This window comes from Diospyros lotus, chromosome 8 (assembly GCF_014633365.1).
Source record: "Diospyros lotus cultivar Yz01 chromosome 8, ASM1463336v1, whole genome shotgun sequence".
Lineage (NCBI taxonomy): Eukaryota > Viridiplantae > Streptophyta > Magnoliopsida > Ericales > Ebenaceae > Diospyros > Diospyros lotus.
The window spans coordinates 12,848,296-12,875,068 of record NC_068345.1 but is presented as its reverse complement, the minus strand read 5'-3'; the positions used below and the strand labels follow the sequence as shown (position 1 = coordinate 12,875,068).

General features: G+C 36.1%; 1 protein-coding gene across 1 annotated transcript; it reads right to left on the bottom strand.

Annotated features, from left to right (window-relative positions):
• Positions 1-22,753: 22,753 nt before the first annotated feature.
• Positions 22,754-26,638, bottom strand: LOC127808528 (immune-associated nucleotide-binding protein 9-like). Its single transcript, XM_052347102.1, has 4 exons — positions 26,454-26,638; positions 23,418-23,710; positions 23,037-23,311; positions 22,754-22,939 (listed from the first exon to the last, which is right to left on the bottom strand). Exons 1-4 carry the CDS (start codon positions 26,636-26,638, stop codon positions 22,754-22,756), a joined length of 939 nt encoding a protein of 312 aa, XP_052203062.1.
• Positions 26,639-26,773: the final 135 nt, after the last annotated feature.

Sequence of the window (26,773 nt, the reverse complement as noted above, 5' to 3'; positions counted from 1 at the left end):
TTTAATGTGAATACATATAATGATAGCAACATTAAATTTAATTTCGGACTATTTTTTATTTTTTTATTTATGCATTGCAAGAATCTAAAAAACATAAATAAATGAAAGATTAGATAAATTAATATAACTTATTTTAATGTGAAATATTTATAATAATTTGAATAAAGAAAACTAACCATACTCCTAAGAAATAGTTATACCATTTTTCCGTCATTATTGATTAAAAATTTAAATTCTAACTGTTAAATAATAGAAAAAAATATTAAGATTTAACTAACATTTATATAAGCAATCTCTAAGTTGATTATATATTTTTTATAAATGCATGAATATAATTATTACACTAATATAATTTAACATTAATTATTTATTGATAATACAATGTATTAAAAAATTACGAACACATTAAAAATAATATAATATATTAAACTAATTTATTATAATGATTAGATTTATAATATAATCACATTTTTAAATAAATATTAATTTGATGCAATAATTTAAATTATTTTATTATTATAATTTAGATTATTATCATATATTATTAGTTAAATTATTTAATAATTATTATAATTTAAATTATTTTATCAGTTATCATAATCATAATTATTTTTTTATCAATCAAACTATTATTAATATTAATTTTATAAGTTATTTTATTTTTATTTAGCAATTAAATGTTTTAACTAAAAAAAAAAATTCGATCTATTTCTATTAAGCGGGAGATGCTCCCGCCAAACCCCCCAAAATCCACCCCCCCTCCACCCCAAACCCTCCAATCAGCCTGCAAACCCCAGCCCTCATATCCCCTAAATCCCTAACCTGTCGTCGCCTCTTCTTGTCGTCGCTTCAACGATTCCGCTTCTGCTGCTTCAACAGCTTCTCTTTAACGTTGCTGCTTCCGTCGCTTCAACAGTTCCTCTTCAACGTTGCTGCTTCCGCCTCCATATGATTTTGGTTGTGCTTATTAACTTACATATTGTGATTGCGTGTGTGTGTATGTGTGAGAGTTGCGTGTGTGCGTATGTGTGTGTGTATGTACGTCTGTGTGTGCGTATGTGTGTGTGTTCTGATTAATGGTTGGTGTTCTATTTTAATGGTTTGATTAATGGTTAGTTTGATTTTCTGTATGCTATGTGTGCGTATGTGTATTCTGATTAATGGTTGGTCTGATTTTCTATTTTCTGGTGTTCTATTTTTTGTTTTCTGTTGGGTTGATTATTGTTGTTATGATTTTATTGTTGTTGGTGTTCTGGTTAGATTGTTGTTATATTGTTGGTTATATTCATAAATTGAAACATGACAAATTTGCTGCATAATTTTGAAAGAGAAAATGATTGCAGCATAAATATTAGATTGTCTTTGACTTGTACTTTCTCCGAAAGCAGCTAGTCACACATCACTTATAGTACAAAGAATGACAGTGATTGACAGGATTTTAGGCAGTAAAACACGTTAGATAGATGGGAATCCTGAGAAATTAGTAGATGATGGCCTTGAATTAGCTCTAATGCGCATGCAGTCTTGCTTGTGCACAAACTCACACACACGTAGAGGGAGAGGAGGGGAGAGAGATGATGATGGAAATATTCCCCCTATGGTAAACCACTGCTTTGTACAGAGAGCTAGGGGCCTCTGTTTATAGCTAAAGTGTAATGAGGAGGCAATATAGGTAAAATTCTAGGAGAGAATTAGCAATCCATGCATGATGGGAAGCCATTGGGGTCTACAGAAGTTAGAAGCTTTAAAACTCCATTGGATAAATCCGTTTATGTGGACCCATGCAGGGAGCAGGTGAGAGGCACAAGAATTACAAACATTCATGCCACTGCATTGAAGATTTTTTGCAATTCAATGGCAGCTTTGAAATATGGTTGATAAAATATTGGCAAGGTCAACATGTGCATAGAATCATATTTGAGAAATGTTGTTCATAAAAGAAAGCTGAAAGAAAGAAGGAAAGTATTATATGAATTGTGTGTGTATGTTAGGGTGGGGGGGGGGGGGGGGGGGGGGGGCATATTTCTTGAAAATATCTGTTTCTGTTTATTTAAGGAAATAAATTAAACAAATTCTGGCTTTCACTTCTGGTGAGATAGGTAGGAGATTATAGCTTACACAACTCTTCAGTTTTCATTTGGATATAGCAACACCATTTTGCAACAGGCTCACTCACATGATTGAGTGCTGCAACACTCACATGATTGAGTACTGCAAGAGAACCTATCGATAATGGTAGACTTTAAAAACAACTTTGTTAATTTCTCTGAAGATTTCATTATCTGATTTTCCACTTCAAAGAAAAAATGGAAGTGAAGCAACAACGTATATAGAATGTAATGGCTTGCATAGATGAATGTTTCATAAAACTACTAGAAAGGGTAGGTCAAGGATGGGAAGGTAGGAAAATTTGATGATACAGTGTGGCTGTGAATTGAGGCCAAGTGAGTTGAATCCTTTCCCAACATCAACAATGAGAATTATTACTGGAATTTAAGTAAATTATTGGAAGTAATAGTTCATGTTAAATCAACAGGGTTATCTGAATGTCAACAGTTCATATACTAAACCTTGTTTAACAGAAACCATTTATGCATTGTAAAAGTTTAGAGTTATCAGAATGAAATATAGATGATAGGAGACTATTGTTGAAGCAGTAGGTGGAGTTCAAGAATTTCCTAAACATTTGAATATTGACCTGATGTTGCAAGTGGATGTCTTGTATTTACAAATATGTCAATTTCTTGACATCTGCCCTGACTGATGTCTTCTTGTGCTGGTTCATTCAGTGATTTTACAGCTATTTTCTATCACATTCTCTATAAGGTGCAATAATTTTCTTCTAGTTATATGTTTAATACATCCATCAGATGCATATTTAGTTGTCCATATCCACAGTAACTCTTATGCTTATCATGTGCTCAGGACAACATCTTCTGCTCAATTTCTAGATAGGCTTGGTTATTCTAGATATGTTCTTTTTTGTTCATACAATTCAGTTTATGACTTATGACTGCTCTTGTGAACAGTTGATTGATTGTGATAACTCTTTCGAACAGTGATACCGGAGAGATTTATGCAAAGAAGCTTGCTAACTTTGTGGAAAAGTGATTGAAAACTAAACGAGCTGCTTCTGTAAGATTTGTCAAAACACATGATTTTCTTTATGATGTGGAAATTAAAGTATGTGAATTTTTCTATTTGGTGGAAAAACATGCGTGAATTATGTTTATAACTTATTTCAATCTTTACTCATAACTCAGTGTCTTCATAGCATCACAGTGTCTTCATAGCATCATCTCTTATCCTGCTAGCCTGCTTATAGGCTCTTCATTTATGGCAGAGGAGAAAGCTTAGGATGTATTCTTAGTTAGCTTCTGTAAGTATTTTTCTCTATGGAGGCTGATAAAGATGGGATTGCTGACCATAATTGGACTTAAATCACCCAAATCATGATTTGTGTAGTATGTCAAAAATCATGACTATTGGGTGGCTCTTTCACTGTGATGTCAAGTAACTGTTTATGTGATGTGTTTCAGATATAGAGATTTGAGGTTTATCTACCTCCTAGCATATTGCAGGTTGTATCAGACCAAGGTATTGTCTAAAGCCGTGGTTAGCTAATTTTATTCTATATAAGAATAACAAGAATGCACAAACATTGAGCTATTCAAATCCAAACCAGAATCAGAAAACTTGAAACTTGTATCTTTAGAGTCCTGTCTTCAAAATGAATTGGTTACTAGAATCGGTGTGCCTGTATAATATCTTTTCTTTGAACTCCATATTTACTGCATCACAAACTTTGGATGCTGTGATGGCATTTCAGTTCAGTTCCATCATATTGTTTTTCCTTCTTAGACCTCAGATGATTTTGTCTTACCTTTTTAATACGGTTGATGAATCTGGATTTCAGTACTGAATTAAATGGTAGAAAAGCCAATTCCATAAGTTCATCAAATATAAGAGGTTAACACATTATTATATTTTTCCCTTTGGAAGCAATTGCTTAGTAGTCTTCTCTAGAGATCAAGATTCTTCTTCTTCTTTCTTTCTTTCTTTTTTTTTTTTAAATTCCCATATGAGAATATGAAAAATTCTTCTCTTGATAGTCACTTGAAATGTTTCACATTTCTTTAAAAACTTAGATTGCAACGAGTATAGAAAATCTAATAGACGTCTTATGGTTTTTCCTGTGGCATAGATATGGACTAGCACGTTGCAGAGAACAATTCTGACAGCCAGTCCAATTGTTGGGTTCCCAAAGGTTAGTGTAATGCATAAAAAAATGTCTCTTTTTATTGTCTAATTTCACAGAATATTTTCAAATGTCTCAAGATACCTTTTTCTTTTTCTTTTTTTAAAGTAAAGGTACTTCAAGATACCTGATTTAGTTTGTCTCTAATCGTAGAGTTTTTTCAATTCATTCACCTAATTTGCAGATACAATGGCGTGCACTTGATGAGATAAACGCTAGAGTTTTTTTTTATTTCTATATAAACTTTTAATATTTTTTAAGTGATGTTGCTTATTGAAAAATAAAATATTAAATCATTGCCTTTTTTGAAAAACAATGCCATGAAAATAACATGATAGTGCAATTTTCATTTGTGTTGATGCATTTTGTAGCTAATGGCGAGTAGTGCACACATTTCTCTAAGTGTTGATCAAAGTCCGTCTATATCACCAAGTTCAATTCCTTCATCATTGCCTCCTTTAAATTATTCTGTTGGAAGTGCAGGTCAAAATTAAGTTTAATTTATAATGTAATTACCTAATTTATATTGGGCTAATTTTTTCCTAATTATGTTAATTGCATTGTATTTATTCTAACATGAATAGGTTTTATCTCAAGAAAAAGAACTTGGGGGAATACCAAAAATAGGAAACTCACAAGTTTAGCGACTGGTCAGAAATTGCTATTATAGTTTAACAACTATAGTCAAATAATAGGTCTAAATGCAAACGTGTTTGCAAGCTACTTAAGGAAGATTGTTGTAGTGTGTGAGGATGCTCCAATAACTTGCAAACGGTGGGAAGATGTTCCTCAAGCTAACAAAGCTAAAATGTATTCATATGTATTGGTAAGGTTAATAGGCAAAATTTATAATAGATATAGTCATTTTTTAATTCTTTTTTAGATAAATTCTTTTTTATGATAGGATAAATTTGAGTTTGAGGAAAACGAAAATAGGAAAAATTGGATTATAAGAAAAATGGGAAATAAATTTGCAAACTACAAGCATAGATTGAAGGTCAAATACTATGACGTGTACACCACAGATGAAAAGAGAATTCAAGTGAGTCTAGTAGACCTTGAGAGAGAGCAATAGAGAGATTTTGTGCATTGGTTGAGCTCACCTGAGTTTTAGATATATTACACTTGAAGGGTGTTTGCTTTATTATATTTGTAATTATTATTATTTACTTATAAAGCAAAGAAATTCATTAAGATTTTTTATTTGATTAATTAATTTTTTCATATTACTTGACATCAAGGCCACATGTGCTCGAAATAAGGAAAATCGATCAAAGTTAAAGATGAGCAAAACTACTGGTACAAGAAGTTTTGCTCGGGTTAGAGCTGAAGAGGTATAAATTTTCAATGTTTTAATTTCTATCATTGCATCTCATTTTGTGCAGTGTTTTTTTACCTATTAATTAAAAATACCTTTTTTATTGATAATTACTTAAATCCAGACTAAAAAATTAGGACATGACCCAATAGAAGTATAAATGTTTTACTTCACACACAAAAAGAAGGATGGGTCAATGGTTGATTTGACATCATAAAAAATTGTGGTAAGCATTTTAGTTACTTTTAAAGTTTATGTTGTTGTTTTGTTATTCTTGATATCATAAAAATAATTACGATCTTATTATGGAATCTTATTATGGATCAAAATTAAAGTTCTTCCTTGCAAGACCCAATCCAAGAAGGTAAAAACCAACTAAAAATGTTCTCATATTACATTCATTCATGAGCATTAGAGAAAAACAAAAGGAACTAATAACTCTGTTAATTCTGTTTGGATATGAATTTTGTCTCATTCTAAGTTCTCAAACTTAATTGTTTAGTTGTGGAAAATGATTATTTTCTAATATTGTTTAAGTGTAATATGTAATAATTATTTATGCAACATTTTATTACTGGAAAAGATTCAAACTATAGCAGCCCAAAGAGCTGAGGAGCAGCCTTCTGAACCTGTTGATGAAAATCAAATTTTCCTTGAAGTGATGGACAAAGAAAGGCATGGTCAAGTTCGTGGATATGGTTTCGGCCTCACACCTTCTTCAGTCTCTGGCAAGCTTTCTTCTCAATTACAAATGGCTTCAACAATTGAAACACTAAGACAAGAGAATAAAGAGTTGAAAGAAAAACTAAGCATAGTAGAGCAAACCCAAGCAGAAACTCTTAGCTTGCTGAAAAGGTTCATGGAAGAGGTTAGATTAGGAAGGGTTAGTAATGAATGATGATGCTCTACTGATATGACATGTTTTGGTTGATGAATAGTGTTCAACATTCCATATTTTGTTGGTTTATTGATTTTGTAAAGTGATACTTTGAATTATAGCTTTTGATTGTTGATAATGTGAGTATATATATATGTTTTCCTTTTGGGTTGTTGATGATCGTATAGCAATATATTTCATATATTGTGATAGTTTGTAACATTTTGTAAAGCAAGTGTTCGTAAATTTGTAAAGTAAGTGTACATGGTACACTGGTATAGGTTGTAGGCCAAATAATGTGAAATTGTAAATCACCTTCAGTGACGGCCACATATGGTCGTCACTAATGGGTAAACCACTTTTAGTAACGGTCACATATGGTCGTCACTAATGGGTAAACCACTTTTAGTGACGACCAACATGATCATCACTAATGGGTTAACTTTAGTGATTGCCACATATGGTCGTCACTAATGGGTAAACCACTTTTAGTGACGGCCGACATGATTGTCACTAATGGGTTAACTTTAGTGACGGCCGACATCGTGTCACTAACGGGTTAACTTTAGTGACGGTCAACATGTAGTGATGGCCACGTATGACTGTCACTAATGGGTTGCCATTAGTGACGACCAGCATTATGGTCACTAATTACATTAGTGACGGCTATATTGGTTGTCACTAATGGGTTAACTTTAGTGACGGCCACATATGGCTGTCATTAATGGGTTCACTTTAGTGACGGCCATCTTTATCATCACTAATTACATTAGTGACGAGGGCATTAGTGTCGACTTGTGACGATCTATCTGGCTGTCACTAATACTTTTAGTAACAGCTTTTTAGGCTTTTAGTGACGTCCCTGACCTCCACTAAAAAGCTTGTTTCTTGTAGTGCCCCTTGCGGAGCCATGATCTTAATGATATGGATATGATAATCATTTCCAAGGGGTTTGGGACAATCCCTATCTCCACGATCCTTGGAGCAATGATTGATGCTGAGAAATCCGGAGAATCTTTGTTGAGCAATAGGTTTAACTGGTTTGTTGGGAGGCCTTTGCCACATGTCCTTCCCAAACTTAAGCTGGATAGCGACCTTAGATTGGTCCCCGGCGGACATGTGTCTTTGTCATTACTAGTTGCATAGGAGTAATTATGAACCCGAAGGGTTCTTCCTCATCAGTTGCCCCTTACTCCTCAAGCCCTTTAATTTAAATGGCTCAAGGAGTGTCGAAGTTTCCAAAGGTTTAGAGCACCAAGTATCTCCCTTTTCCTCCAAAGGTTGAGATCCACTGGGACCAGGGTGCTAAGGAGTTTTCTTCTTCTTACATATGTATATATGGCGTGGCTTACTGATATTTTTCGATGTCAACATCCATTTTTCCTAACGTTGTCCAAACTTTTCATATCTCGAGACGTGCAATCCCTAGGCAATTAATGCTCATCATTACTTGCCTCTTTATTCTTTGCCTATAAGGCTTTAATAGGCGACTCTCGCCCTTCTATTCGCTTCTTCTCCCGATTCTTTTTCTACCTTGCCTACTACTGTGTTAGCGTACGCTCTCTTCTCTTCTCGCCTCTTCTTTGTTCTCACTTCTCACTTTCTTTCATGGCGATCACTGAATCTGGAAGGCTTAACTAGGCTGGCACGGAGCTCGTTAAGTAGGAAAACCACCCTACATCTTCCATTCCTTGCCAATGGATGAGTGAGTCTGAATGTCAGTAGTTTAGGGAGAAATATAAGATTCCCGAAGAGTGGGAGGTCAGGTTTAACACCCATCTGCGGGCATGCCACCCAATCGTCGATCGTCTCTGTGTTTGCAAATGTGCTTTCAACAGGGGCTTTCGCCTACCCCCCTAAAGGAGGGTCATGACCCTTCTCCAGCATCTCAGCATCGTTCCAGCCCAACTGTCCTTCTTTAGATGGAGGTACTTGATGGGTTTCATCATCATCTACAGCTTTGGTCGAGTGGAGCCTTTGAGGGAACTTTTTGATTACTTCTTCACTACTAACTGCGATCTCGGAGGTTGGATTTCTATCTCACCAAGGGTCATGAAGGAAAGTTGCCTCTTCGTGTCCAGGGAGCATTTGGATCCTGAGATCACGACCACGTCGCTCATGTTCTCCAGGGGGTCCAAAGATTCAGATGACTAAAAGGAGCATTTCGTCTTCGTCCACCCTAAAATATCCAATTTCGCGTAAGAGATTTGGTCCGTGTGCAACGGATGGACTTTGGATCCCAAACACAGGCGTCCGAGCATCGAGGCCACCAAAGAGTTGGCCAGTAAGATTATGGGTGTTAGCTAGGACTGGAAAGAGGAATGGCTTTCAGGTTCAATGCTTAGTCAGGCGGGCCTAGATTGCCAGACTTGTAAGTGTTGCCCTTGTCTTTCCTCCTTACTTTGTCACTCCTTTCACCTTTACCAGACATTGATTTTCATTATTTTTCTTATGCAGTTGAAGATCTTTGAGAGATAACCTATTCTCCCATCACCGAAGAGATGATCTTAGATTTTCCCGAAACCAAAGGACCCTCTACCCCAAGTAAACCGAAGAAGTCAGTTGAGAAGGCTCCCAAGACTTCCCAAAGTAAAGGACCCCTTGCTCCACCCGAGAAGGCTCTGAAGGCCCCTCAGAGCAAAGGACTTTCTTCTCCCTCCAGATCAAAGAAAATGGCTAAGGGGGACCTTAAGACCTTCTAGGAAGCTTCAAAGGACGACTTCAAGGCTTGCCCGAAGAGCCCTTCCTCTAGGGCCCGAGCCTAGAATAATAGAAAGGACCGCCAACATTCCTCCTCATTAATGAGGCTGCACGCCTTACCCTAAGGCCCGCCTGGAGATGACAACAAGACAATCGCCCAAGCGCTCTAGGCGGCTAGGGTAGAGGCTTAGAGAAGTCAGCCGCCTGTAGGTACAGAGTCAACCATAACGCATCCTACCATTCCAATCTCTTCTATTTTTAAGCGGATATTAATGTCTCTATCACCGGAGGGGTGCCCGGGATTAACAGGGAAAGCCTCGTTAGAGGAGGCTTTTGCGTTGTCCACTAAGGAGATTCTGACCCGAATGGTGAAATGACAGAGTGTTGAGACTGCCCTCTCCCCTTCTTCGGCCAAGGCCCACAACTCCCGAAGCATTCGAGGACCCTGGCAATTTCTAGTGCTTCGCCTGCCACGAGCGACCCTGATTATTGCACCGAGATTCTAAGGGTAATGTCATCCGCTTGGTTTTTCCTTCGGGTTTTCTTATTTCGTACAACCAGGCCCCAAGCCTGGGACCAATGCTTAGCCCTCGAAGCCTCCTGACATCCAAACCCTTCGGCGATAAAATTTGCAAGTGCCTAAGCCTTAATAGCAGGTCGAGACCTATAATCAATATCAACAGTCACGAGCTCCATCACCCATTTTAACATTCTCCCTGAGAGCTTTAGTTTTCTAAGTACCTGCCTCAAAGGTTGGTAGCACAATAATAGTATGAGCTTGAAAGTAAGGTCAAAGTTTTCTCATCGAGATTATCAAGGAAAAGGCCAACTTCTCCATGGGAGAATATTGAACCTTAGCCCCTATCAACTACTTATTAGTGTAATAAATAGGCCTCTGCCTTTTGTGTTCTTCTCAAACTAGCACTGAACTTACGGTCTCTTCGGCTACTGCTAAATAAAGATACAACGGTTCCCCTTACTTAGGCTTGGTGAGGACTGGAGGTGAGGCCAAATGTTCCTTCAGCTTGTTGAAAGCTTCTTGACATTCATTGTCCCAGACAAAATTCTTTGCCTTCAACAGGGCCTTATAGAAAGGAAGACCCTTCTCGGCCAAACGAGAGAGGAATCGCCCTAAAGCCGTCATTCTTCCTATTAGGCTCTGTGCTTCCCTGATGTTCCTTGGGGCTAGCATGTCTAGAATGGCTTTAACCTTCGCTGGGTTCACCTCAATCCCTCAGTGATAGACAAGATTAATTTTTATATGAAACTTATGAAGAGTTTGGAAGCATTATTCGAAGTCTACAGGATGGTGCTCGGCAACAAGACTTTTCACCAACATGTCGTTTACATAAGCCTCCATATTTTGGCCTAGCTAATGTTGGAAAACCTTGTTCACCAAACGCTGGTAGGTGGCCCTAGTATTCTTCAACTTGAAAGGCATTACTGTGTAATAGTAGGTTTCTTTATTAGTGATGAACGTTGTCTTTTCCTGATCCTCGGGGTACAGCAAAATTTGGTGGTATTGCTAAAAGGTGTTTGGAAAACTCATCAGTAAACACCCAGCTGTTTCGTCAATTAAGGCATCTATCTGAGGAAGGGGATAACTATCCTTCTGGCAAGCCTTGTTAAGGTTAGTGAAGTCGATGCAAACCCTCAATTTTCCCTTTCCCTTGGGTACCAACACCACATTTGCTAACCAATCGACATAATCAACTTCCTGAATGTACTGCGCCTCCATCAGCTTCTCCACTTCTTCCTCAATTGCTTTGGCTCTCTCCGGGGCAAAACTTCATTTCTTCTATTTGATAGGTCAGAAACCCGAACGTATTCCCAGCCTATGCGTCATGACCTTCGAATCAACCCCTGGCATGTCTTGAGCTGTCCATGTGAAGACATCCGCGCACTACTGCAAGAGGGATAAAATTTAATCCCTCAAGGGATCTTTCAGCTCAGCGCTTATCTTGATACATCAATCAGGATGACCTTCCCTCAAAGGTACCTCCTCGAGCTTGTCCACGGGCTTTGCCGTTTTCAGATCCCCCGTCCCCTCCAGCAAGAAACTAAGGGCTGGTAGGGGTTCCCCCAATTTTTCTCCTTCTGAGTCCTTTTTATGACCAAAAGTTTCCCCCCGCGGCGAATTCTCCTTCTTCTTCCCTCACGGGATCTCTACACCCCTTTCCACACCTATGGATGCCATATAACATTCTCGGGCTGAACACAAATCTCCTCGCACTTCTCCTACCCCATTAGCTATGGGGAACTTCATCATCATGTGATACGTGCTAGGAATAGCCTGAAGAGCGTTGAGGCTGACCTTCCTAGGATCATGTTATAAGCTGTAGGCACATCTTCCACCAAGATATCTAGTATGACTTGAGAGGTTCGGGAACCCCTTCCCATAATCAACAGAAGCTGAATGACACCATCAAAATACAGTACTTCCCTATCAAATCTGACCAAGGGGATGGGGTTGGTCTCAGTTACTCCATTCGGTATCCCATGCCGAAGAAGGCTTGCTTGTACAAGATCTCCAAAGAACTGCCCGGATCTACTAAGATCCACCGAAGCTCCCATTTTCCAAGCTCGACTGTTATCACCAATGGATTGTTTCGGTTCGGATACCCTGGGAGGTCATTATTTGAAAAGGAGATTGTATCCCCTCTCTTTAACCTCTTAATCCCCGAGGTTCAACTCACTCTCGAATCCCCCTCGCCCTTCGCTCCCAGGACTTCCCCGTGGTGAGGATATGGAACACTAGGGGCTGTGGATGATCTTCTCCTGCTTGTGGTGGTCTCTCTCTTTCGAACGTGCTCTCTCTCCTCAACTTAATCCTACCTGGGGAAAAGACTTCGCGAACGTCTATCTCGCCCCCTTCAAGGATCTGCCTCCTTAGCCACAAAACTTTTGAGGAAACCCCGATTAATGAGCTCCTGAATCTCCTCTTTCAACTAGTGGCATTCTTCCGTATCGTGTCCATGATCTCGATGGAAGTGACAATATTTATTTTGGTTCCTTTTATTGGATGGTGCCCTTATTGGCAGTAGTTTCTTCAAATAGTCCTTGCCCCCGATAATGGCAAGGATCTCTGCTCTCAGAGTATTTAGGGGGGTAAAACTACTTGACTCCCACCGAGGACGATGCTTCTCTTTGTGATCCTTCCTTTTACCTTCACTCTTATTCTTTTAAGGATGTTTCTTTTTCTCCTTCTTCTCGGTGTATTCTGCTCTCTTCGCCTACATAACTTCCTCGGCATTAATATACTTTGTTGCCCAGCCAAGGATATCTATGAACGTGAGTGGGGGAGTTTTGGCCAATGACTGAGCGAATGGGCCGGGCCTTAGGGCATTTTGGAATGCCACTATAGCCACACTATGGTCGAAGTTCTCGATACTCAAGGCCTCCATATTAAACCTTAACACGAAATTGTTCAAGGATTTGCCTTGGTTTTTCTTTAGGCTAACGAGAGCCATAGTGGATCTCTAATACCTCCAAAGAGGTGCAAAGTGAGCCAAGAAACTACCCCGATGCTGCGCGAAGTTGGCTATTGAGTGATGGACCAGATTTGAGTACCAGAAGCACGCATGCCCTTCCAGTGTAGCCAGGAAGACTCTACACCACATTGCATTGGACGCGTCTTGCACCATCATATGAGAAGTAAAAAGATCCAGGTGATCCATTAGGTCAGTAGTCCCTACATAGGGCTTGATAGCTGGAATGCGAAGGTGCTCTGGTAACACTGCAGCCATAATCTCCGGACTGAGGGGCTAGTTCACAACCATCCCACAGGACTCTCCTTGCTTTGGCTTTAGAGCTGCAATCTCCTTCTCCAGCTGACGCAACCTTCTTTCTTGTTATTGTGCATGCGACATGCTGGAAGATTCTTCGGCCTCCCTTTGTTTATCTTCCTACCCCAATCCTCGAAGGTCCACCTCATGCAGGAAGTTGGTGCTGGTAGTCCAGGAAGTTGGTGAGCAACTTTGTTAGACGTTGGACCTGATTCTCCAAAAGCGTAATCCGATCAAGCAGGGGAGGAGGATTGTCCGGGCTATGCTCTTTCCCATGCTGGCTCCTTGAGGGATTGTTCCGACTCGACTCCGGGGTAGGGTTACCACCAGGAGCTTGAGATTTTTGCCTTCTAGTTGCCATTAAGACAGAGAAAGAACCTGAACGTCGAGGGAAAGCGTACTGGAGAGACAAAAATAAAAATGCCCCAACCCCACGGTGGGCACCAAAATGATGATGCGAAAGTTGATCACCCTCTCCTACCTCAGACCAAGTACCTGCAAAAGATGAAGTTAAGGACTTGCTCCCCCGTCATCACTCCAACGATCAAGTCAGTTCACCGGTCTATCACCAATTTTCAGTATGCAGTAGAGAACTTAGGAAAAAGAGAGGAGTCCCCTTACCCGTCTTAGTTGCCTTCTTTTTATCCTCGTGTCAAGATAAGAATTCCATTTTCGGATCACCAGGATTTGGATCCCGCCCCTTGTGGAGCCATGATCTTAATGATATGGATATGATAATCATTTTCGAGGGGTTCGGGATAATCCCTATCTCCACGATCCTTGGAGCAATGATTGATGCTGAGGAATCCAAAGAATCTTTGTTGAGCCAATTTGTTGAGACGCTTCTGCCATGTGTCCTTCCCAAACTCAGGTTGGATAGCGACCTTAGATTGGTCCTTGGCGAACATATGTCTTTATCATTACTAGTTGCATAGGAGTAATTATGAATGCGAATGGTTCTCCCTCATCAACAAGAATAGCTCAATCGATCGACAGATGAAGGAGATCTGTCAACTACCAGCCCTTGAACCAACCCAACGGTTGAAAGATTACCCACTATTGGTCGACTGAAGGAATTCGCTATAAATGTCGGTCGACAAATGATAGAAACTATCAACTGACAGAATGGCAAAACAAGATCGGTCGACAGATGGAAGGAATCTATCGACTGACAGAATACAAAAACTCCAAACGATTGATAGGTATCACCAAACCGGTCGACAGATGGAAGGAATCTATCGACTGACAGAATACAAAAACTCCAAACGATTGATAGGTATCACCAAACCGGTCGACAGGTCTCAACGCAAAACCTAAGATTATAGCGAAAATGTGTGCAAGAAGTCCATATTCTTGTACACCACTAAACATTAACAAACAACTCATCATTCCTTAAAAACATGGAGTGAACCAAGACTCCATTTGAGTGTTTAAATGTTTATTCACATTTTTTTCCAAGGATGGCGATTCAAAATACAAACAAAGGGCTAACATACTCCCCAACGTTAAGGTAGAAATTCAAGGATCCAAGAACCCACAACAAACTAATTTGAGGCACCACATTCAAAGGAAATCGAGCTATACAAATGGAAATCAACGAAAAGGATCTTGCTATATCAAAAAGAATAAGATCTTGCTAATATGACGATGGAATGTGTGTTCCATAAGGTTATGTCATATTAGTCAAGATTAATTTTGAATTTGATCATATGATGAGATTAAGAGATTTGACTTGTTGTCCATGATCATATATTTTGTCGGGATATAGGATGATAGACAAACTGTATTACATGGTATCGTAGTAAAATATTTTTTATACTTGCTTCACATTAAATTTAGTAATCATGACATATTGTTGGATATCACTTATGATTTACGAGAATTAACAATTAATTATTCTCGTTGCTAATTTTATTGTGAATTTAAAAAGTCCCACAAAAAAAATCACTTTTAAAGAGAAGAATGATATATTAATAATTTTTGGAATTACTAATTTTGGTTTATTTATTTATTAGATAAATCAAAATAATTAAATAATTATATTATGAATAGAATTATTTAATTATTAATAATTGGATCGGACTTTTTGCTAGCACATTAAGACTGGTCCAATGGCACTTATGGTTTTCCATGGTGCTATATAAATAGGATCATAAACACTAAATCAAAAGAATGAATTCAATTTTAATTAGAAAGTTTTTTAAAGAAATTATGCTTCTTCTCTCGAGACCCTTTTAGATAAAAGTGATTTCGGGTAGACCAACTCGACATCCTACACTTGGAGGATTTAACAATGGATGACCCAAGATAGAAATCAAATTTTGTCAACAAGTATTCTTCGTTTTGTAAATCATATATTCTAAAAAATATGATACCTATAAAAATTAATTTTTGTTCCACTGCATATGATCAGATCTAAGTATTCTTAAAGGATGTTGTACTTGAAACTTGAAAATGGTATGTAATTAGAATGTTGCACTTGAAACTTGAAAATAGTAACTTATTAGAATGTCGATTACCTTGAATGTTACACTTGAAACATACTAAATTATATTGTTGAATGTTGATTACAGGAAACAATTTTGTCTTTTTTTGTTAGAGTATGTTTGATTGCAAGCATGGATTTTCATGGGAAAAAAATATTTTCTAGGCAATTGAATTGCCTAGAATTAAATTTCAAGGAAAATGTCAATTGACGGTGTTTGATTAGCTTAATTTTCTACCTAGAAATTATTATATTTTTTCAACTTTTGGTGTTTGATTGCCATTATTTTTTATGGAAATAATCACATACACACATGCAGATAATCAATAACCAAATACACGAATTAATAATCAATTACATAAAATAATCAAATATACGCATATTCAAAAAATAAATCAAATATACATACACAAAATTTTCAAACAATAAATTAAATATACATACACAATATACATACACCTAGCAAGAGAATGAAGGAGCTGTCGTCACTGGCCGCCGCTGCCGCCATCGCCGTTCACCCCTCGGTCGTTGCTCCTACTTGAGTATTTTATGCAAACTTTTTGTCTTTTAAAAATCAACAGTGTAAGGAGTATTTTCAACAGGGAGTGAGATACCATCTTGTGCCCTAAGTGAATAGCTCAGGGAATGAGCCTTTGCTCCTTCTTTACTCTATTGATTAGTGATACTCCTGGTCTAGGCCATTGCAAGTTGATTTGTTAGCTTTTCGTATGACTTCCCACAAACAGCACTAATTGTTGTTGTCAAGATACAACAATGAATTTATTTGACAGAAAACATTGTCATCTAGCTAGCCACCTAAGTCTGCACGAAAGAACACACTAATTTCAGAGATGTATCTTTTTTTGGAATGAATGTCTGCCTATTTATAGAGGAACATGGAATAATCTCAAGTAGTTCAGGATTATAACTCTTATAGATAACGTATATCTTGATATTTCTGAACCTAGCTAGCATTCTTATAGATAGTGTTTTTCTTACCCTTTTGGGATATAATTCATTTTGGATGATATTGTTTGTCCCTTTCCTAGAAGGATTTTCGAATATCAAAGTTATCTAGTTTACATGTTGTGTGGGACCCTCCTCTTCGTATTCAAGGAAATGCTTTGGTAGTAGTGTCACCACCAAGGAGGCGAGGAAACCCCTTGTGGAGCGTAGTTTGAGGCCACACAACAAGGCTACAAGATTACACACGCGACAGGGTCGCAAAGGTGCGCACGCGCAGGGCTGTCTAGATGCCCCCACGGTTGCGAGGCCGAGCCATGGGGGCTAGCCCCATAGTTGCCCGGTAGGGCTACAAGGCCTCCCACATAACTAGGTCGCATGTCGGACGCCCCCCCCCCCCCCCCCCGGGGGCGTAGCCGCTTGGCTAGGCTATGAGGGCTGCCATCTCATGACTACTATGGCTAGGCTATGGGGGTGCCTTTTCGCGGAGAACTTTCGTGGTCTCCATTGTTCCCTTGTGAGCCATGTTAGCCATTTTTCGCAGATCTTTTGCGGCCTTCTGTCATTTTTTTCTCATGACACGCCAATTAGGATAAAGGAAACACATCCCTAAATATCATGAAAATTCTACTTGTCTGGGTGAACTCCCCATATGAAAAACCAAATTACCCAACTAACACTAGAAAGAAAACCGAGTTTAGAGACAAAAAAAATCTGTTTCTAAACCCATAAAAATTCGTCTCTAATGTTTTAGAATATAGAATTAGAGACTGATTTTGGTCAATTTCTAAAAAGCCTATTGCTAACCAATTAGTGTTGAATTTTTTGTTCTATTGTTATTTAGAGGCTGGATTTTTTCCTTCTCAAAATAAAAAATTTCTATCTTTAATTTAATTGTGTAATCGACTTCAAAATTGATCAAAATTTACATTTATAGATAGAATTTTTTTGGTCTTTATTTTAGATTAGAGATAGAAAAAATTTCGTCTCTAAGATGAGGTATGGACTAAGAAAATTTAGAGATCGAATTATTATTTATGGAGGTAAAAAATTAATTTTTATTTCTGCTACTGATCCCAGGCCACCATCTATGGTAAATTTGACAATCGGAACCGATCATCGAAATCGCCTTGGTCTAATGACCAACATACCCAAATGCCAAAATGACCTATCAATAGATCTAAAAATTAATTTTTTTTAGAGAAAGGTCAATTTCTAGAAGGGCATACCATCCATGGTAGATTCCTACGATAGGAACCAATCATTGGAATAGTCATGGTCTAGTAACCAATATACCAAAAAACCAAAATGATCTAATGGTTAGATCTTAATAGATTTAAAAATTTATTTTTGAAAAATAGTTGTATGTTTCTAGAAGCATCACTGGTCCCTGTTCATGGCAAATTTTGAAGATCAAAACCTATCAAGGAATGGTCTTGGTGTACCTAAAAACCAAATTGAAACAGATCTAAACATTAATTTTTTTGAAAAAGACTACTATTTCTACACAACAAAAAATCAATGCACGGGCTGGGATAATAATCCTAGTAATAATCCCAAGCGCTACAAGTTGGAATTGAACCCCTAACCTTTAAGGACCAAGCACCTATATGCGCGTGCACGAGCCAGCCTATCTAAAAGCATCTTTGACTATTAATGTGCATAAATTATATTTTTAGTATTTTCTTCCAAACTTTCCAGAATTATATTTACACTCCAAAATTTTAATATTAATGTTAGTAGTGAGAAATGAATATTAATTTTAATTTTATTAATTTTTATTTCATTACTAATTCAAATAGAAGTTTATAAATTATTATATTAGTAGTAAACAATTTTGTTCTTATTTTGATTTTATTTTATAATTTTATACTTTATTAATTTTGCAATTTAACGCCGAAATTTTTCGTCACTAATTTTGGATTTAATTAGAATTTTTACAAATTCTACATTTAATTATGAAATGTTTTGTTATCAAATCAAATTTTAAATTTTATTTAAATATTTTATGAATTTCACGTTAAATTTTTATTTGATTTTTTTGGTTTTTAGCGATGGATCTGTTTCGTCGCTAAAGTTTTAAATTTTATAGTTAAATTATTTCCTTTTAATTTAATTTTTAATTTTTAATTTAATTTTGTTTAGTTTTTAGCAATGGATTTGTTCCGTTATTAAATATTAAATTTTTAATTTGATTTTTTTTCTTTTTTAGAGACAAATTTGTGTCAGCGCTAAAGTTTTAATTTTTAATTTTTTTTAGCGACGAATTTTGTTCCGTCGCTAAAGTTTGAATTCTTAATTTCATTTTTTTCTTTTCTAGCGACGAATTTGTTCCGTCACTAATGTTTTCAATTTTTAACTTAATTTTTTTCTTTGTTAGCAATGGTTTCTTCCGTCACTAAATTTTGAATATTGAATTTAATTTTTTTTAGCGAAAAATTTGTCCTGCCGTTAAAGTTTTATATTTTTAATTTATTTTTTTCTTTTTTAGCGATGAATTTTATTCTGTTGCTTAATTTTGAATTTAATTTATTTTTCTTTTTTAGCATTGCTAAAGTTTTACATTTTTAATTTAATTTTTTTCTTTTTTACTAAAGAATTTTGTTCTATCGATAAAGTTTGAATTTTTAATTTAATTTTTTTCTTTTTTATCGAAGAATTTGTTCCACCGCTAAATTTTAAATTTTGAATTTAATTTATTTTTCTTTTTTAGCCGTGGGTATAACCCGTCGCTAAAGTTTTACATTTTTAATTTAATTTTTTTATTTTTAGTTATAGATTTTGTTCTGTCGCTAAATTTAGGGACAAATTTTTCCGTTGCTAAATTAAAAAAATATTTAAAAATATTAGCGATAGAATATCCGTCACTAATTAGTGATGAAAGAATTTTATCACTAAATTCCGTTGTCAAAAATTATTTTTCTTGTAGTGATAGAAGGGCATTGTTGACCACTATCCATGGCAGATTCTGATAATTGGAACCGATCATAGAGATTTAGAGACAAAAATTACATATGAAAATTTCCATCTTTATTCAAATTAGAGACAAAATTTTTAGTATCTAATCTCTACTAGAGATAAAAAAAATTCTTTTTCTAAAGAAAAAAATTCAAAGACGAATTATTTTTTTCCTCTCTGAGAGCAAGCAAATTTTAAAGACAAAAAAATTCTATCTCCAACTCCAAAATAACTTTTAAAGATGAAAATTTTTTCATCTTTGAAACCAGAGACATAAATTATCCATCTCTAAAAGCAAGCAAAACTCATAATGAAAATTTTCGTCTTTGATTCTAAAAAACCTTCAGAGACGGAAAAAAATTTGTCTTTGATTCAATCTTTGATGGAAAAAAACTTTTAAAGACAAATTTTCTCTCTCTGATATTAGAGATGGAATATTCTATCTCTGATTCTGTCTTTAATTCGAAAAACATTTAAAGAAAAGCTTTTCAACACTAATTTCATTTCTAATTTGTAGACTGAAAATTTTTGTTTCTAAAGTCGTCTCTAAAACATCCATCTCAATATCCATCTTTGATAGAGACCGAATTTATTAGAGACGAAACTAAATTACAACTCTAAATTCCGTGTCTAAAAACGTTTTTTTATTTCTATAGTGCAAATGATATATAGTGCAACAAGAAGTGCGCAATCTTTCCTTCTAATCCCCACAGAAGCAACATGAATTTTTAAAATTTTGAAATCTCTTTGTAAATTCCTCCCCAATTAGTGAAGTCCTAGAAACAACTTCCAAACCATCATTTTAACCTATTGTAAATCTACATATCCAACAATCTATTCTAGTCGCTCTCCTGCATGTGCCTTCCTTCAGTAGGACTTTGTAATTCCATAATTTAACAAACTTAGTGCTTGACTTAGATGAGTACCCATCAACTATATCCATTTATCTAGTCTTCTTGCCATTAAAATGAGAGTTTAAAACGTGTTCCACTATTGAGGTTGAAAACAACACTTCCAATTGATTCCTCTCCAATTTATTTTTACTCCTATCTTAAACCTCAAGAATTAACATCCCTTAGGCTAATTTTAACGAGCATAAGTTTGTTCACTTGAATGTATCCTAAAAGCAACACCGTTCTTCCTTGCCTTAATGTGGTAGAATTTCTTATTAACATCTTTACCTTACCCAAAGTACTCATTTTTTATCTAGCTTATTGCAAACTTGGTCAAGGAAACTTTGGAGAATGGAATAGTTCTATGGGTTGCTCTTATCACAGATCTATCGGCATGCAATGAGGAATTAGGCTTCCACGCCTTAATCTCCATCTTGTCTCTTATAAATTCATACTTTTTCATTTTTCGTATTTTCACCACAAAAATAAATCCTAATGAATACCTAATTAATTGATCACCAATATGCTTCCTGTGCTCCAGTCAGTAGGCAGTAATGTCCACCCCATTATTGACGAAATTTCTTCTCTTTTAGATTATGGAAGAAGCATGAACCAGTGTACTCTTGCTTTTCCCTTCTACAAGAGCCCATTCTTGAAGTTAAGCTCCCTTAATTCACATTTCATATAGCTACACAAGGTATTTAAGGAAGTGGATAACAGATAATATTGCCTCCGATCCCACTATTCTAATCTCTCTAAAACTTCATATGCAATTAAGTGTCCAAGTATAAGGGCTCCTGGATAGATCCTCAACCATATCTTTGGAAATTAGTTCAACCATATCTTTGGAGATGCGAGTGCAACTAACCTATCAACACTATTCTAAAACCTATGAATAGTAGGGCGATTACAAAATTACTCCATGAACATCAACATCTGCCTTGCAAATTAGTTCATTGCTACAGAATCGCGCACCATTTACGACTGCGCTGAACTCTCTGGATCTCACCTCTCAAATCGCAAATTAGTTCATCGAACCTCTGCACGCTCTCTTCAGCCTTGTACAGGGCAGCCTTCTCGAGCTCCATTAGTCCCTTGACAGTCTCTTTCATCCTAGAATCAATCTGTGGAACAAAGCAACCGTGAAATTAATTAGCCTAGTACGATTAACCATCAGCATATTACTACGCGTGTACAACAATGTATAAAAATTTACACTCTCAGTCAATTGTTGGATTTGCTCTTCATAGAATTTCTTCAATTCTTCCTTCATCTTAAAAACCTCCTGCTCGGATGCGAGCCTATGAAGATCCCTTTGGTTGCATCTAAAAGCCCACGAACAAGTTGAGCATCATCCCAAGAAAGCCAAACCAGATTCAAGTAAACGAAACAAAATAAGAAAAAGAATGATATAGACGCCACACTCCAGAATAAGAGAAGAAGTTGGGAGCGATAAGCCTTGGAAATTGGACGCCACAAGATTGGAACAATCTTGATAAGTCTTGAGTTCTTGGAAAAACCAAGTGAGAAAGTTCTCCTTTCAATAATCACGAAAATTAACCAACCTTTTGAAGTGTTTACAATTCCCTTTAAATAGAAAAACAAATATGAAACAACTACCAACTTGAGATAACTACCCAATAACCTAATAACTACCCACTTCCCAAATGCTCAATAACTACCAGCAACACACCACTACCTTAATGGCTGGTACCCTCCATAATGTAATTTAAGAAATTAAACAACTATTTTGTTAGCCAGCTACACATAGACATAATCTTGGGTGCCACGTGTCATCTTCTAAATGCTGCCACATGTCATCTTCTAATGGGCTAGCATGCTGATTAAATGGACATAGGCTTGACTTCCACTTGTTGTCTTCCAATTGGTGGATGCATCAGTAAAGCCTTGTTTGGCTCGAATGTCTTCAATTAGCCCGTTGACTGTCTCTCTCATTTTCTTTGCCTTTGCTCTTGTGATTGGACCTCCTTGTAGGCTTAAAGGATCTTTGGCATCTTTTACAGCTCCATTGTATTTATTTAGAGAGAACAGAATGTGTGTGCCTATAAGTTCTTTGAGAGAATTACTTGTGCGGGAGGCTCATGGGGGTGGCCTAATGGGACATTTTGGAGTGAGAAAAACATTAGATGTATTAACTGAGCATTTCTTTTGGCCACATATGCGACGGGATGTTGAGAGGGTTTGTGGAAAGTGTATCACTTGTAAACAAGCCAAATCAAGCGTTTCACCCCATGGTCTATATACTCCTTTACCTATTCCGAGCGAACCTTGTGTTGACCTTTCTATGGATTTTGTATTGGGTTTAGAATTAACCTCTTCTGTCTTAGCGTGGAATCTCTGCTCTCGTTCCTGTCAAGATCGCATATGCTGATTATTACAGCCTTGCCACCATAATTTTAACAGATATATATATATATATATATAGTTCATGCAACAAAATAAAAGAGACCCCCACCTTCAAATCAGCAATTAAATTATCTGTATATGGCAGACCATCATTCAGCGCTACAACTGTGTTTATTAGAGCCACTTAAATTATCTGTATATGGCAGACCATCATTCAGCGCTACAACTGTGTTTATTAGAGCCACGAGCTTTTGAAGCTGTTCGGCTTTCTTTGCTTCATCCTTAGTCTTATTATCAAACAGAACCATTCGGTTTCCGCATTGCTCCAGAAGATCCTACAGCCATAAGTGATAAGTTCAACAATTTATTTCTGGGTAGCACTGAAGATCGAACACTAATCATCAGGATATCGATTAAATAGTTATACTATACCTTCAAAGGGACAGGGCAACACCGCCCCAAGTATTCTTCAAGTGCAACGCCTTCTTCTTCAAGTTCATCCCCACCAGTAAAAACTACAATCACGTGATAAATAATTTTCTCTCCAAACAACTCTCGCAAGCAACGGAGGGAGGATTCCTCTTCTTTCGAAAAGCGGCTTCTTACTGAGAATACAAGAAGAACAGCATGGATGCCATCCTTGGCCAATTTAACGCATTCAACAATCCTTTCACCCATGTGAGTCTCAGGGGTGAAGTCGAATATTCCTGCCATAAATGTACAAAATAACTAAATGCCCACTAGAACTTGATAACGTCAATATGGCACGTTATACCGGGAGAGTCGATTGTTGATTGAAATAGTTATACATACCGGGAGTGTCGATTACGTTAAGGATATGACCATCTTTCAGTACAGTGGTGTACAGCTGACATTGATCTGTAACCCCAGCAGAGCTAGCCAGCGACCTAAATGCCTTCCTTCCAAGGATGCTGTTTCCCGTCGCACTTTTACCATTGCCAGTACGTCCAACCAAGACTACGGTTCGACCAACATTTGAAAGGGAATCAAATCCCAACTCACCATCACTACCACCACCACCACCACCACCACCACTGTTTCCGTCGATTCCGCCTCCGCCCATGCTAAGAAAGAGATCAAGCCAACTGCAGAATTGCGGATCAATTGAAATGAAATGATTACTTCTGTGAATCGAGGATATACATGCAACGGATAAAGAAACTTCGGAGAAGGTTGACGACTGTGGCCATGACCTGATGGATTAATATTAGTATATATAACAGGAAGAAAATAAAGGGACGAAAACTGAATTCAAGGTATGTAAGGATGGATGAATAGAGCAGAGAGAACAAGACATGTAGACAACTCCGCCGCGAACATTCACTGAATCCACACTTAACGTTTTCGATCTTTCATTCAATTTTTACCTTAATTGTCTTCCAGGCTTGCTTGCCATGACCCGATGGATTAATAAAGGAACTTTATTTACCTAGTTGAAGAAGGAAGGATGCAGGGCTTCAGGTGGTTGTTTCTTGTCCAATCACGCAACAAGCAATAGATGAGTAGCCGCAGGATCCGAAGGCTTTATAATAAAAGAAAAAGAATGTCAACGGACAATCATTGAAACAGAAAGAGGAGATGAAAGGACTACAGAAGTATTTACATTTCCATTTGGCTTTCCCGTGGCTGGAGTACAATAATAATCACAAACATGGAATGAATTCATTCACCAAATTCACATATTCCAATTTTCATCTTGATTGTTATCAGTTGAATGAGTCGCAGAGCGACATCTAACCTTCCCTTCTGCGTCGATCACCATTCCTATCGACAATTAATTCTTGCTAATGTATAATATTAATTGGACACTTAGTTCTTGAACTATTCCCTTGTCTGGCCTTAACCCGAGACTTGTCCAATGGTTCTAGTTCTAGATTTTCTTGCTCCGAATACCTATTCTATGAGTATAAAGAGTCAATAAAATCTCTAATAAGTTTAGGTGAAAAGATGTGACTACGAAGGTAGTATTTGTTAAAATGAATAAAATATTTTGATATTAAGATAATTTATTCGTAAGAATTAAGATAATTTATCCAAATGTGGAGAGATAAATTTATTTAAAAAATTTAAAATAAAGAGTTGCATGACTTCTTTTTAAATAAATTTAACAAACAAAATAAAAAAAACTTTTTTTGAGATACCTTTCATATCTCATTTTTTTTATCTATACCTCGATTAACAAATACTATCTAAAAAAAATAATCTTCCCCAACCATCATTTAGGTGAAAAGACTTGACTATTAGACATAAACTTCTCTAGCAATGGTTTAGAAAAATAATCTTTAGTAAGTTTAAGAAAAATAAATAATAAAAATAGAAGGTCAAGCAAATAAAATTTTGAAAACAAGATGGAATTCATAATGTTTGGCAAGGACTGTTTACGAAAAAAGTTAAAAAGAAAAGAAAAAGAGTTTAAAAAAAAAATCAAATTATGACATGAGAACTTGTACTTTTACTTACTTTACACTTTTTATACTTTGAAACTAACTTAGAAGCCCATCCATTTTAATTCTTTTCAAACAGACTTGTATGTTAGTTTTAACAACTATCATTATTAAATTTAATTCAAAATGAAGTAGTTTTAATTTAATATATATCATTAACTAAATTATCCAAAGATTAAGGTTAATTAGAAAAAAATAACATTTAAAAATAAAAAAATCAAAAGAAGAAAAAGAAAAGTCACCACTTGAACACTATTTTGATCGATAACTCTTATCTTTTCTTTGATTCTTTGTCACTAGGCAAAATACGCTATTACGCATTTACTCTCTTCTTCTTCTAAGATCGTCTCAAATCTAAGTTCATTTTAAATTGGACACAACAAAAAAAATATGTTGAAAGTGATTTGTATTAATGCGTCCCAACTAGTGAAAAAGAAGAAAGAAAGAAAAATAATTGTTTAGAATGATGTTTAGGAAAAGAAAAAAAAAAATATAACTCAGATAAATGTTGCTTCAATGATGATTAAAAAAAAATATGTTGCCTACAAGGAAGAGGAGAAGAATATGTTGCTTTAATGATGAAAAAAAAATATAACTTTGATAAAAGTAGTGTATGCTTAAAAAAAAAATTAAAAGCAAAAGAGAATCATGACTATTTTAAAAGACATGTATCGTAAAATTATGTTCACACCATCACGAGTTCTTCAAAAAATACCGTATAGAATACTTTATCTCAATTATTCTTTCTTATATGAACTAAAAAATATATATTTATAATTTCTCAAAATATATTTCTGAATTATGCAAAATATACTTACAAATAATTTTTTTTTCTAAATTATAAATATAATAGATTTTTGAACCATAAATATAAATATTCTATATAAATATGAATCGGTTTTAAATAAATATATTTTTAGGAATGTATTTATATATTTATACAATTATATTTTATAATAAATATTTTTCTTATCTTTTCCTAGAAATATACTTATTTATATATTATAAATATATCTCACTCACTAAATATATTTTCCAAAAAAGCTTCTATATTTATATCTATACATCTATCTATTTAGTTATATTATTTGTTAAAAGTTGTGTTTAACATATGACATTGATAGTGCAGCTACTAGCTTCACTGTTAAATAGAAAATTAAAGGGAAGAGGGACAATTAACTGCTTAAAGCCTTCAACAACCCTAGTCAATACAATTTCATACCAACTTAACATTGCTTTTTGAGTCCACATTGGTGAGTAAACTAAAAACAGGTGAAAGAAATCAAACGAAACCCACAAAAGCAAATTAGCCTACAGATCCAGAACAAAAATAGAAAATTTAAATCGATCCAGAAATTGCATCCTCAACTACATAATGCCACACCACATCCAATTCTGATCTTTTAATGCAGCTATTATCTCCCTCTGCCTTCTAATGCTGCGAAGTTCATTCAACACCCTCAGTCTTGCTTCAGCTTCCTCTTCTGCCTTAAGCCTTGCTGCTTCCAGGTCTGTCAATTGCTGTTCTAGTAACCGACGACAGGAAGAATAATTATCCACCCAACCCATTTCGGTCATCCTCTTGGCTTGTTCTTCACTTGACCTTCTATCATGCATCCTTTCATGGAATTAGCCTTTTCTGTCTGCCCACGGAGTTCCAGTGCCTCTACCTATCAAAATCAAAGATACAGCTAACGACGATCA

What these genes read in the sequence shown, in the direction of transcription:
- LOC127808528 (XM_052347102.1), bottom strand. Translation starts at nt 26,638, where the DNA reads ATGGGTTGGGTGGATAATTATTCTTCCTGTCGTCGGTTACTAGAACAG. An exon ending in TAACGTAATCGACACTCCCG is followed by an intron (nt 23,312 to 23,417) that starts GTATGTATAACT and finishes CATTTATGGCAG; the next exon opens with GAATATTCGACTTCACCCCT. An exon ending in GTTGCCCTGTCCCTTTGAAG is followed by an intron (nt 22,940 to 23,036) that starts GTATAGTATAAC and finishes TTATGGCTGTAG; the next exon opens with GATCTTCTGGAGCAATGCGG.